The sequence below is a fragment of the Copadichromis virginalis genome, linkage group LG18 (assembly GCF_057382275.1).
Source record: "Copadichromis virginalis isolate Kocher_CV1m ecotype Utaka linkage group LG18, C_Virginalis_male_GT1.1, whole genome shotgun sequence".
Lineage (NCBI taxonomy): Eukaryota > Metazoa > Chordata > Actinopteri > Cichliformes > Cichlidae > Copadichromis > Copadichromis virginalis.
In genome coordinates, this window is record NC_140635.1 from 15,643,143 (window position 1) to 15,657,333 (window position 14,191).

Sequence of the window (14,191 nt, forward strand, 5' to 3'; positions counted from 1 at the left end):
CAGCAGGTCTCATTAACATTTTGTAAACCCTCCCTTTTACTTTGGCTGCTATCCTTCTGTCACAATCATCCCAACACTCATCTCCACCAACTCCACCCTGACTGCACTCTCCTCTTCACTTCTGCTGTGCACCCTGTATTGTGTCTTGTATCTACTGACTTTCATTCCTTTTTTAACTTGTCCATCACCACTGCATACAAGAAGGTCCTCAGAGCTGATCCCTGATGTAGTCCTACTCCCACCTTGAATTCATCTGTGTCTCTGTCTCCTACTGCACCTCAGTGATATACTCATACAATACCACAGTTCCTCCAAGCACACAATCAATGACTTCTCTAGATCCATGAACACACAGTGAAGCTCCTTCTGGCCTTCTCTATATTTCTCTATATTTCTCTATCAACTCTCTCAAATATCTTATCTGTAGTGTTGTCTGTGAAGGTTCTCAGTCATCCAGATCATTGCAGTCTAAGGAGCTTGGTGAGAAAAGTGTCTGGACTATACAGCTGTCATCCGAGAAACTTCCGAGAGTGCCAGACCCTCTTGGGGACATTCCCGTAGGGCTTAAAATCTGGGACTCTCCACCAGTTGCTCTTTGAACTGAAGAAGCTTCTTAGATGAGAGGTGAAACGTCTTCAGTCCAGATGCTTTTCTTTCCAAGTTCTGTAGTGTTACTTCTTGGCATGAACCCATACTGCTGCTAACTGATATCACCTCTCTCCTTAACCTAGCTCCATGAACTACAACTGAATGTCTACATGGGATCACTCATCAGCTTTATCCCTCTGTTACCTCCTGTTTTAACTTTGCGCATAATCTTGATAAATTGGAAGATACAATAGGATATCAGTGTGCGCAGGTTTCTCTAAAATATAATAATCGAGTTGAGAATTCAGTGAATTTTAGAGGGACAGGTGCTGGAACAGACTGAGGGATGGATGGCAGACACCTCACCATCACATAAGTTCATCTGGCCTTCAGCCGACGAGCTTTAGTTATTATTGTGCATGCACAGGTATAAATATCAATTCCATGATGATTCAGATTTGTAACACCTGTGCTTCTAATGTGACAAGGAAAATAAATCTGCTGGGAAGAATTTCAACTTGAGAAATGTGAGTTATTTATTTTTAGCAATTCTTTGTGAACTGTGATTCTGAAGTTTTATACCTGAAAGGAGCCCAGTCCCAGCTCGATGTAGAGTCTGGCTGCTACTCCAGTGTTCTCAGGCAAGAAGGCAAATACAGTGTAGTGCATCCCAAACAGAGGAATCAGGAACAGGGTGGATTTTGCCAGCCTCCTGAGTGAAGCAAAAAGAAAGGACTGAAAAATAAAAAATAAGTCCAGATAATGATGCAACACTTTGAAAGATTACAGTGTGTTACCAGTATGGTCAGCTACTTTCAGTCATGTCAGAGGTACAAGTTTCAAATGCCAGACAGACTAAATGCGTCATTCAGGTTTCATCAAAGCTACAATGGTGGTGTCAGATTTTCATTACACTGACCTTTAAAACAACATCGTCATCAGGCCAATCAGTGGAAAAGATTAAAATGTCAAAACACAAAACCTGAACACATTGTGCTTAGTTCAGCTCATATCACTGATGTCTAAATATCATGTAAATGTTGCCATTTAATTTCTTATGACATTTTGTTGAAACGGTTTCCCGCAAGTAATGTGGTTTGAAAAGAGCAACTCAACATCTGCTTCATCATCAAAAGACACTGAGATAAGTATCATGTTTATGCTCTTCATCATTTACTTTTCTGTATATCCTATTGAGATTGGAAAACCTAGCTGGGTACAGATCCACTCACAAGAGTATCCAGTTCATCAGAGATCAACAGACAGCTGTTATCCTAACAACTGACATGTGTGTGTTTTTTATTCTCACTTTAGTTTCCTCAGTGACACTCTCACATGTATGAGGATGTTGCAGTATATGTTTTAGTCATCTAGATAGTCAGATTAAACCATAAAATAGCTCTAATCAGAAATATTATCACAGCTTCAACTGCTTAAAGATTAAAGATGGAGGGGAGCTATCAGCTTATTTCAGGTGAATAATTTGTGCCTTTGTGTGAATGCCAAGGTTCCTCCTGAATCAAATTTAAGTTCCTACGACAGGCGGGGCTTTTAATCCTGTGAAACATTCATTGAACTGGTGGAACAATCCTGTCGCACGTCAAAGTAGGTAACATCTATTTCTGGAATCTGGAGCTATTTTTATATGCTCTCATTCTAAATTAATTCAGCTGAGCACAAATGTGCACCAGCCAGATGTCAAGAGAAAGAAGGATTCTTTCAGGTGAAGCAGGGTTTCACTGCTGCTGCAGTAGATTCATGTATGCATATATTATATTAAAGTGTAAGAAGCCGTTCAAACTTTTGTCAAGGGATTTAAACAGCTCCCCCTCACCTTTTCTTCTTACATACTACTGCCTCAGTTAGCAGTTTCCACTTAACACCCAGCAAAAGGTTTACATGTTAAAATAAATTACTATTTATCCAACTGAATTATAAAGAGTTTAGTGCAAGAAAATGATTTAAAGCTCAGCTTTATTAATGCTGAACCACTTTTCTCTGCATATGATGTTTTTAACTCACACCTGAGCTATAGGTTCCCATAAGTAAAGCCCAAAATTATCTCATGTATCCACTTGTTGGTGTTAGACACTTGTAACGTTGATCTTCATTATGGTACCATGATGGTACAGTTCTGCTAATAGCAAGTGAGCAAGTCATGGAGTTCTTGGGATGTATCATTGCAAATCGGGGCGGAAAAAAATATGATATTGTGAGAAATTTTTATTTCTGGGATTTCACATTGCCGATGGATCTATTTTTACCAAAACCATATTTTTTTTTCCTTAAAACTTACCAAGGGCGTAGATCATCTTGCATGGCCACTATGGTGAGGTGAGGCTGCTACCTCACCTGACTTATAAAAGTTATTATGTCATAAGCCAGTCTTGTTTTTATCATTTATTTTTCTGCAAAATTCTGACCGTACCATCTGTCGCAACAAAAATTCAGAATCAGACCGGGCAAGTCTGCTTCTTCTTCAAGTTATTTTCAGCCAGAGAACTGATGCTCACTGGAACTTTTCTTTTTATCTGACCACACTCTGTAAACCCTAGAGTTAGTTGTGTGGGAAAATCCCAGCAAATCAGCAGTTTAGGTAACAGTCAGATCAACCTGTCTGATACCAACAACCATGCCACATTCAAAGTCACCTAAATCCCCTTTCTTCCTCATTCTGCTTGATTTGAAATTCAGCAGGTCGTCTTGGCCAAATCTAGATCCCTACATGTATTGAGTTTCTGAGCGATTGGATAAATTGGATAAAACCAGATTTCAACCCTTCCAATAGTTGAGACATTTCAGTAAGTTATACGACTTTCATCCACATGAGAGAACAAGATTAAACGTTGGTGAAAAGTGAAAAAGGATTAGTCTTCTGGGCACAATATATGTCTGTAAAAATGTAATACACAAAATTTACAGTTGTTTCTAAATATTTGTGTGAATTTGGTTTGATTTATTCAAACCTATACTTGTGATGTGCTGGCTCACATCCAGGCTTCAAAGAAAGACGGTGAAAGTTGCAAACTCACAGAGCATATCCAATCCAAAAAAAAAAAAAAAAACTTGAAAGAGATTGCATCAGAGAGGGGAAGTGTGGCTTTGATCTTATTTTTCAGTCATACAAGACATTTCTTATAAGTACAAATGTAATCTGTAAGAAATCAAATTTTATTCTTGTACAGTGTTTAAATTTTAAACTTACAGATTATTAAAATGATGGTTTATCAAAATAGCACTAAGATTAAGTTCAGCACCCTATGTAAGATGTATGGATATCGAAACTAATTTATCTGATAGGTTATTTGTTCTTCATCATTTCCTGACATCACACATGCACACACTGGGGTAAGTTCAGAGCTCTTTAGAGTGCTGTATTAGCTGATTGGTGCAAGCTACTTCTTTTCTTCCTCACAATCAGAAATCTGTTCATCAGCTGTAAGGTTTCCTGCTGAGACGTATTATCAAATCTCATTTTCACTAGATAAAACAGCCTTCCTGAGCAGTCCATCCTCACAGACTCCTCTTACCTTACTGCTGCCCTAAAGGTTTTTGGTTTTCATATTAATTTACTACTTTACAGCTTCTATTAAAGAGCAGCACGCTTTTTATCAAATCAAAGCTATTATATGTCACATCAATAACTTGTGACTAGAGTGATCATATGTCCCACTTTGCGAGGGGCATATGTTCAGCATTTTGATTGGTTCCTTACATCTCATAAATCAACACTGAGTTACACTTTTCAAAGCCTGGCTCTTATCCAATAAGAGAAAGAAGAAGAGGCCGTCTCATTGGGGGCAATCAATCGTAATCATATAATTGGTTCTTATATAGCACTTTTCTACTCTGCCTGAGCACTCGAAGTTCTTTATACAACTTGCTTCATTCACCCATTTACTTTTTTCTGTGTTTAAGTGTTTTTTATCTAACATTCGCACACATCCACACTCCGATGGGCCCACTGCAGAGGAACTTGGGGTTAATATCTTGCCCAAGGATATTTAGCATGCAGACTGGAGCAGCCAGGGATCAAACCACCAACCTTCTGATTAGTAGGTGACAAACTCTATCTAGTTACCTAGCTACAGTCAGGAGGTATAGCATTTAAACTCTGAACCAAAGAAAATGAATGGAAAGATAAAAATGGCTGAAATAACTAGCATTTACTACACTGTGCAGCAAACCCAATCACAAAGTTCATTAGACTGTTGCAGTAAACTAGCACCAGTCATTTTTTCAGAGTCAGATGAAAATTTCCTGCTTTTCAACCAGGTGCTTTCAGGGTGCTAGGGTGCATGTCCTGTGTGGGCTTGTAAGCTGTTGTTGCCATGATGAACAAACAGAACAGGTGTTTTTGAGTGTTTCTTTTTCTCTGGAAAAGTTTTCATTTGTATTAATGTGATTTGAACTATTTTGTTTAATGTTTTGTCTTGTGAATTTTATGCACCTTATTGAGATTAGGAGGGTGGCCTGCAGGACGCAAATGCATACTGACTTTTCAGAATATTGCTGTCCTTCAGTTAACAGGCAGTAGTCGAGAAACTTGTTGATGCAGTTTTTTCTCTGTTTTTTGTATCACAAGAACGACGGACTGTTCTTCTATTAATTTTGACCAAAAGAGGGAATACACAAGTGCAGACAGCCACATGTAAACAGTTCAGCTAAATCTGGATCTGTTGCATGATATTTTTAAAAACCAGCTATAACAAAATTTTGCACTAGCACAACATTGTACACTGTGCCCCACATTGTCCCACGGTAATAATCTCTCCTCGTGACTCACATAAAGTGTCCAGTGTCATTGTTCCCTGTCATGGCAGAAGATTTAAGCTTTTCAACCAGAATCCGGATGACGTTGACGAAGATGACTATGTTGATCTGGAAGAGAAACATGCACAGTGGCCTAAATGGCAAAATCAGATACACACTAGTTAAAAGACATTCAGTGTTATCACAGGGGAATGAAAAATTAAAAAATCCTGTATCATCACAGGATAAAGGTGATTACTATTGAACTCGAGACAAAGTGAACCACAATGTGTCACTGCAAACGAGAACATTCACTCCGCTGATGGGCCAAATGTGTCTGAGGCAAGAAAAGTAAATACAGGAAAAAGATACTATGTTCTGGACTAGTTGATTACGTGGAAAATCAATGTGTTTATCATATTTATCACAGTAATATTTCAGGAAAAAAATGTACTCTGAATGTATACAGAACTCTGTTGCATCTCATAATGCAAAACGTAAAGAATTCAGGGAGGCTTTTAGCTCAATCTTGCAGCGTACACCAGGAAATTGGGTCGGCTCGAAGTTGGATCAGATCCTCACTATAAACTAACCACTCTGGAGTTTGTCTGGAAGTGGACCGAGTCCAGAAAAAGTACAGGTGAGTAAACAACCTCGGTTAACTGAAATATTACCATGGCTGCCAGAGATGTTCATTTCTACCAACTCACTGAAGTAAAGTTATCTTAATTAACTAGTTAAACTTGTGCCAGGAACAAATGTGATTTGCAAGAAAACTTCTGTCTCTCAGTATGTTGGCAAATATTTATTAACCTTTAGCTTTGACAAAAGAAAATCTGACATCAAAGGATTTAAAAGACAAAACCACCAATACATGTTTCTTAACAAGCTCCTAAAATTTTAAAACATCGCTGGTATATTATTTAATATTTCATGATCACTGCCCCAAGGGCCACAAACTTGCACTTCCTCTGCCTGAAGAATCCCACTTTAGTGTAAAATTTCATTGTAAAACTTTAATTGTAAATCTGCCACCACAAAACAAAAAACCAGACAGGCAAGTTTATCAGGTACTTGGTGTTTAACTCCTATACTCACCAGCAGTGAGGCTGTTATTGGTCCCTTAATAATCCACCAGATGCCAACATTGTCTGTATCATCCCAGCAACTGTAAAGCCAAATGTAATGTCAGTGCAATACTAAACCTACAAAAATAGATATAATAGTTCACATGGACTGGCAAGCTGCTTTAAATAAAATGCAGAAATATGAAAGTAACAACAGTAAAAACATACCCTCTGTCATCATAGAAGAATCTGGTCAAAACCCACAGTATGAGAACTGTAGATGGGAGCCCTAAAACGTAAGGGCAGGAATTAATTATGCATGCTCTGTTTACCTGTCAAGTAAAATCAATCCGAACATTGCTCCAGACCAAACGCATCTGTTTGCTGCATATTTCTTTGTTGACAAGCATAGAAAATATTAAGTTGACTCTGTGTAAAAAAATTTCCATGCTACCTGCATCTGTTTCATGCCCAAAAAAAAAGGAGTACACAGAGAATAAAAGCAGGAGACACGAGAGAGCAGGATAGTAAAGCCAGAAAGAAGCTGATAAGACGCATCAGAGCCACCGTGGTTACAGTCTGAGCACCACTCGTGTGCACACACGTAAACACACCTCAGGTGCTTTGTGTAAAAACATTCAGGACAAAAATATTTACATATCTTAACATATTCATCTGTGTAGTTTCATATTTTTTTAAGCATTATTATGGCTGTTATTGTTGTACCTTTGTATAGGGAATATCACAAGCAATCTATCACCAACCCAACATCTGTTGTCCAGGTATAAAATATGATAATTTGGGGGAACAGTCGAATTTATTAAGTAATCATCCTTTTATCAACAGCTGAAACTGCTGTGCATTAATTCTTGGGTGAAAATAAGGCGAATAAGGAAATCCTGGGTTTTCAGTAATAGCGGTTCTGTTTTTTCTTTTTCTTACCAGGTTATATCGCCATGGTAACTTGTGGGTCATGTTCAACATTAGACAGGTGAAATCACTGCCTATAGATTAATCGACTATGCAGAAGACTGTGTAAACATTCCCAGAACATGATAGTAAAATGATCTAAAGTCTTTGTGTTTGCTAAATCAACTGGCACGTTCAGGTATGGATACAGATCAGTGTCAGAATTATTTGAACTACCTTACGAGTCAAAATATGAGCAATAGTGCTCATTACTTTCTTTTTTCTGGGGGGAGTTTAACACTTGCTGTGACAAGTCGTCAGGGTTTCTTACAACAAAACTGGGATTTCATTTGACAAAATGCAATCTTGGAACCACTGATGATCATCTGACAACGATTTAGCTCTTGAGATCTTTGGAATCATTTACATTCGTAACTAATGTTTGGTGCACACAAGCTAAATGATTGAGCTAATAGGCTAGCCACTGGGTTCTCTGATGAGCTCCGCTCATCTTTATGGGGAAATTATGGTTCACCAATGGCAGTGTGGGCAGCCTGTGATCAGATTAGGTTGTTGTGGGTCCATCAGGTGCAGAGAATAGTAAACTTCTAGCACACGAAGATGATTTGGGGAAATTTGTGGAATTTTTTTGAACTTCTACCTTTTTGCTACCTTCCCTGTCCCCGCCTACTCATAAACCGATCAGCAACGAACACACTCATCCATGTCAAGCACCATGCAGCATGGATTTTGGACGACTGTTGGGAGCATATTTACATAGTTTGAAAACCCCTCTCCGTGGACAAATCCCTCCATAAATCGAAACAATCGGGGTAGCATAAACTAAGCATGACACAGGCTCTGCTTCTATGCCACAACACGGAACAAATTTTGCTTCCTCCTTCACACACTGCTTCAAATCACACCATGAATGTTTCAGAAGAAGTCTGATCTATAAAGAGGACAGAGTCATTTTTCCAAACACAGACGAACTTGTGTAATACTTCTGACTGAAACAAGCTCTGTCTTGAGCTGGCCTTAAAGCCATGTATTCTCATTGTTATGGGTACTTTTCCCTATGTAACCCTCTGAACACAGGCAGGATTCACAACAGAGTCCAGTATCAGCACTGGACTCTGATACTGCCTCATCTTAAACCTGAATCAGTGGTGAAAGATGCACGATTAGCTATTTGTCCATGTTTTTTCTCAACGTGGAGGAAAAAAAACAAAAACTAAGCTTCAGAAAAGGCAGTAAAAAAAGCAGGAGACCTTGGGCCTGATGTCTCACCCCATTTCTCTCTGACAGAGGAGGGGACAGCAACGCTTTCATGTCATGTGTAGAGTGAGCGATGAGGTGATTCAAGTTGAGTCATACAGTTCAGAAGGACAAAACAAAAACACTGTGATGTGACGTGGTGCTGTATGTGTGCATGTTTGCACTTCAGTCTTGCGTCGCTGGTTACCGTTGGAAATAAATCCTTGTAAACAAAACTTCTCAACAAATTCATCACTGCGGTACACACATCCACATACATTTAATAAATGTATTCCTTAATGATAAACGGGTGATATTAATAAGGCTTACACAGTCTGCATTTTTGCCAGCTGGCTCAAGAGAGCTTAAAGTGCACACAGCATGTTTGATACTGCACTACTGTACAGTGCTCCTCCACTCACACGGCTCAGGAGCTGAACTGGTTGCACTCCATTGCTTTCAGACTGTATTATGTGCCTAAACAGTTTTTTCTAATATCATAGTTTGATTTTCCTTGTTAAGAATCAGTCACTCTGCTCTCTGTAAACCTTTCACATTACTGACTGGTCAGATGCCTCCATTTCCGCCTCTTCCAGGGAACCACCCTTGCAGCTAGATTGGGAAGCTGTGGACTAACTTATTGAAATTATAACCACCTTTGTGTGACTGATTAGGCTGATTGCTGATGTCAGAGAAGAGAGAGGGGAAAGATATCCTGAGTATGTTGTACCTGCTTTGAAGCACAGCCCCAAGAAGCATTCACAATTGTAATTATGACTAATCTCACAATTAAGAGATCTTCTCCAAAAGGTTAAGGAGGTTGTTAATCAGAGATAAACTACCTGGTGTAACTTATGCTATTTTATTAATAATAACTTTTAATATTGTCTCATGCCCATGAATTCAGTGCTATTCCATTTTTAAAATTAGCAGTTCAGGCTTATAAAGCAGTGCTGCTGTGAATTGGAGCTGGAAAAATTATCACGGTTCAAGTGCAAGTTCCCAGACAAGGTGTAGAATCAACTGATCTCCGGCAGGGATTGACAGCGGTGGAGGATTTCACTTTCCTCTCTTAACTTCCTGTCAAAGCAGCTGAGCAGCAGTTGCTAGCTACAGCATCCTGCTCAGCGTGACTCACTGTTTGCATGTGGAGCACCTTTAACAACAGCTCACAAGACCTGACGTGAAATCATAATAATGTCTGCCTGAATGCTGATGACCTACCTCTTCTTTTATTAAACTGTAGCGGCGTGCTTGTAGCCCTCAGGGTCAGATCCATTTATATCTTACCATAAATTCCATTCATCGCCTTATCAGAAATATCCCTGCCACCGTGTGTGAATGCAGCATTGCACTGGCATTCAGCGGAGGATTTAAAAAGCCCACGTGGCATGAAAGGTTTTGTTTTGCCAGCTGGACATTGCCTAAAAGTTTCAGGTAAGTGTGTTGCTGTTTCTCACCTTCACTGCTGCACTTAACAAAAGTTTCTGCTTAGCTCTGTGTGGCTGGACTAAGCTGCTATATTTTGGTAACAGGAACCATATGAGACTGACAGGAGCGGTGGAGTATGAGATTACAGGCTTGAATAGGAAAATATACAGCAGCATGAAACAAACAAAACAAAAAGACAGTGGGATGGGAATGGTAAGACAATGGAAAACACTTGGCTTAGGAACAAGGGATGAGAAAACATGGAAACCTCTCAAAACATCCATAGAAAGCTAAGAAAGAAAAAAAAAGATGGGAGAGAAAATAAAAGGGGGGCCGAGGAAAACAAGCGCTACACTCATCTTTAGGGCTGTGCTGCTGCCTAAATAAACTGCTACCAGGATTTTGGAGGCTCAGTTCTTGTGTAAAAATAGATTTCCAACCCAGATATGAAGATAATGTGTGATAATACTGACTTTAACCCCTTAACACCTAGTGCTTTATATTAGATACATGAGTTTTTGTAAGCGTTTGAGGCTTCTATCATTAGTTTAAAAATTTCCCCTGACAATTCTAAATAAATTGTAAAATAAATGTCAAATTAATATTATGTTTTTGTCAAAAGGTCCAATAAACTCTCTCACTTCAAAATTTATAATTTTCTGGGAATAGTTTTGGCTTTAAAGGGTTAATCCATTTAAGGCACTGAAAGGGGTTTTCATACTGTTCCCCTGTTATCTCCTATTCTGCAGCTGAATATATTAAATTGAGCACATCACAATGTGCAATTGATGGCACTTATTCTCCAGCAGCATCATTTACGAGAGACAGAAAAGCAACAAGACGCCTTGACTTTAAATCAGCAAAAGCCACGATGGAAACATTTGTTTGTTCTTGAAAATTATTCCTTTACCTACATTACTCTGATGTTTTAGAATAAAAAAAAAATCATGTATTTATTAAACTTTCAGTGGAGCTTAACACATTTTTGCTTAAATAACAGTCAATTTTTATTTTTTACTTTTTCTTCATTAAGGAGTTAATATGAGTGAATCTTTGACAGGTCCTTCAGGCATTTGCTGGCAAGCCTGTAAACGTCTGACATGTTTGCTGCAGGACCTTTAGCAGATGTGGCCGATGATGGTGACAGAAACAATGAGGAGTGAGACCTCAAGTGAAGAACTTGCCATAAGCAGAATTAACAATGGGCTGGCTGCCTGGAGAGATGACGACGATTATGATGATGATGATGATTTGCACTGGATCACACTTCTCTGGACTTCAGAAAACCATTGAGAGCTTCTTTGAAATGGAGAAACCAAAAATATACAGCTAATGATAAGTTCTTGATGTTTTACTGGCTATTTTTTTAACGTGTAGTTGTGTAAGCTAGTTAGTTACTGTATAATATGAGCAGTACTGTGTGTGGAGGTCAAAGTGGCTCGCTAGCACCAGTTGAATATTTAATAGCAGCTAACATGCTAACTGCTGTGTTTTCTCCGCTTACCAAAAGAATATCTTTTAATGATTATTTTAATCACTTTTACATCTTTTAATGGTCTCTGACATGTGATATTTTAACGGTTAGATGAGCTGTTGCTGTTGTGTATTTGTCAGGCTACATGATGATCAGCTAGTGTAGCTCTAGAAAAAACATGTAGGGACCTTTTGTGTGACTCGAGGCTTCAATGCTACTTTTACCTGGAAACAGCGATTCAATTATTTATCAAGTATTTCCATTTTTTAAGTTCACAGGCATCCTGTTTGTAAGGATACAGTCTCTTCAAGTTGGAAAATATTGCTCATTCAAATCAATCATTTATAGTGTTTTTCTCACACAGAGACACATCCGGGATGTAGCGAGAAAACCAATCACTGTTGTAGGCTATGACCACAATTTTACATTTTTACATTTTTAAAATGTATGTATTACATTTTCCTCTTTCACTATCCTTCTTGAATACTGCTTATTTAATAGTTTTAGTTTTTTAAAGAGTACCACTAAATAGATAAAGTTTGTGAAGTGCCTTTTTTAACCAGTCCCTCCCTGCCTATATAAAACATTTGTTTTTAAATGCTGCAATCCATTTAACAAGTTAACATCATACGGGTGTTAACAAAGGGTGTTTTCCCATATTATTCAATTGAATTTCAATGTATTTTGCACAGTGCAAGCTGTGGAAAATTTTATTTGGATTTCTTTTAAATTACCCAAAGTCACACACTACTAAAAAAAATTTCTTTCCTGTAAAAACTTTAGTTTGTACCCCTTAAAACACAATGAAATCCCATTTAATTCTAGGAGAATTACACTTTTGTGTAATTAAAAAATAATCTGTATTAATTTGTGTAACACAATTATAGAGGCTGTGCTTTTGTACACAGAAACAAAGGAAGCCTGTATTTTAATTTGCCCATTTGACATGTCGGTGCAAATTGACAATATTCCAATGTGAGCAAAAACATCAAGTCATGGGACTTATAAACATATACAGACAAAGGACAAAAGGTGTTAATTGACTGTTTAGGATAATAAACACCCTGTTCAGTAGTCAAAACCGCAAAACAAGGCAAAAAAATTTTGACTTTCTAAGCATATTTTCAGAAAAGCAAATTGTTTGTCTTTGCATCCACAACTGAGCTTATTTGTAACAAAAAAGAAGTTTTTCTACCATATTTATAGCACCTCCCCTTTCAACTGAGCCTCTGTGTTCTATGGCCCTGTCTCTATTTCACCAATATTTGCTTTATTGCTAGAGCTGATCATGATTAACAAATGATTTTAGATAACCCTTTTGAATATTAATCTGTCTGTGGGTCACATTTTATTCTGTGTTTTTTTAGTGTTTGTGTTGGAGCTACAGTGTGTGATTGTTTTTGTAAAGACAATTCAGTCACTCTTACTCACCCCATCCAATCAGGATATACCACCAGAAGTATTTCCTCTGTGAGACGAAGGTCAGAGCCAGCAGTGTCTGCAGATACATGCCCTCCACCAGCAGCCAGAAGTAATTGGCCAGGATGCTGAACTGGAAGAAAGCCACGGCTGACTTGCACGCTTTCTATAGAGAGGAAACAACAAAACAAAGTTAGAAAAACTGGATGCGTCATCATTTAACATAATAATACATCTTTTTGTGTAATAAAAGGGAAGGTAGTGACAAAAAAAAATTTGATTCTTCTTCTACTTTTGCTATAACTTCAACTGAAGTCAATCAAGTACAAAGAAATACAAAATAAGCACCAAGGAACTCAAACCAATTAAAAAAAAGACAAAAATAAACTACCTAAATAGTCACAAAATCACAATTTGAGAAGACTTGCAAAAGAAATTAAAATTTATAAAACAATAAAAAAAAGGAACACAAAATTAGCAAAATCTAGAGATATAAACCAACAGGAAGATGTGCAGTACATAACCACAAAAACACAAAAGTGTAAAACCAGCACCAAACAATAAGTGAACAAAGATAAACAAAAAAAACCCCACAAAGATACACAAGAGAATAAAAACCAAAGATGACAAAAAAGCAATAAAAAGCATGGACACCGAGACCAAAACATGTAATAAGGAACAAACACAAAGGCTGTTTTTTAAAATCAATTCATGAAAAAAGAAACAAACCTTTTCTCCAAATCCAACACACACATGTGCAAAAAAAGCATATTCAGTACATTCTATATAAGGAGATCCTGATACAAAATATATACAGGACGGAAGTGTCTGTATTCCTGTTCACTCTATAACCTTCTGACTTCCAGCACATGAATGAATCATGCCACCTGCAGAAGTCGTCTAATGACACTGCAGTGGTTGGGTGTATTAGGGACAGGGCTGGAGTGGGAGGTGATGAAGAGCTATGTGTAGTACTTTGGCGGAAAACCACCTCCTTCTGAAATTCAGCCACTCAAAAGAGATAGTGGTTGATTTCCGGTGACTAAGCCAATTAGCATGATGGGTGACTGAAGCAGTGGACGGCTACAGGTAATAGGGTGTTCACATGAATGACAGATTGGATTCTATTTTTTGAGGAACCTCAGTTCCTCCAGTGTTTGAGGCAAAACGGCAAGACCAATTTTTAGCAGCAAGTGCTGCTGTCTGCTTGGAGGGGTGGCATCTGTGCCAGAGATGCCAGCAGGAACAACAAATTCATCAGTGGCCAGAATCTGGAGGCGTTTGAGTCACAGAA

General features: G+C 38.2%; 1 protein-coding gene across 1 annotated transcript in view; it reads right to left on the reverse strand.

Annotated features, from left to right (window-relative positions):
• Positions 1 to 14,191, reverse strand: part of ghrhra (growth hormone releasing hormone receptor a) — a 48,130-nt gene that overhangs the window by 4,544 nt on the left and 29,395 nt on the right. Inside the window, exons 7-11 of the mRNA XM_085439440.1 lie at positions 12,910 to 13,063; positions 6,636 to 6,696; positions 6,439 to 6,508; positions 5,375 to 5,469; positions 1,171 to 1,300 (exon numbers count right to left, since the gene is read on the reverse strand). Of these exons, the coding sequence (XP_085295566.1) occupies positions 1,171 to 1,300; positions 5,375 to 5,469; positions 6,439 to 6,508; positions 6,636 to 6,696; positions 12,910 to 13,063 (510 nt within the window). The remainder of the gene's footprint in view (positions 1 to 1,170; positions 1,301 to 5,374; positions 5,470 to 6,438; positions 6,509 to 6,635; positions 6,697 to 12,909; positions 13,064 to 14,191) is intronic.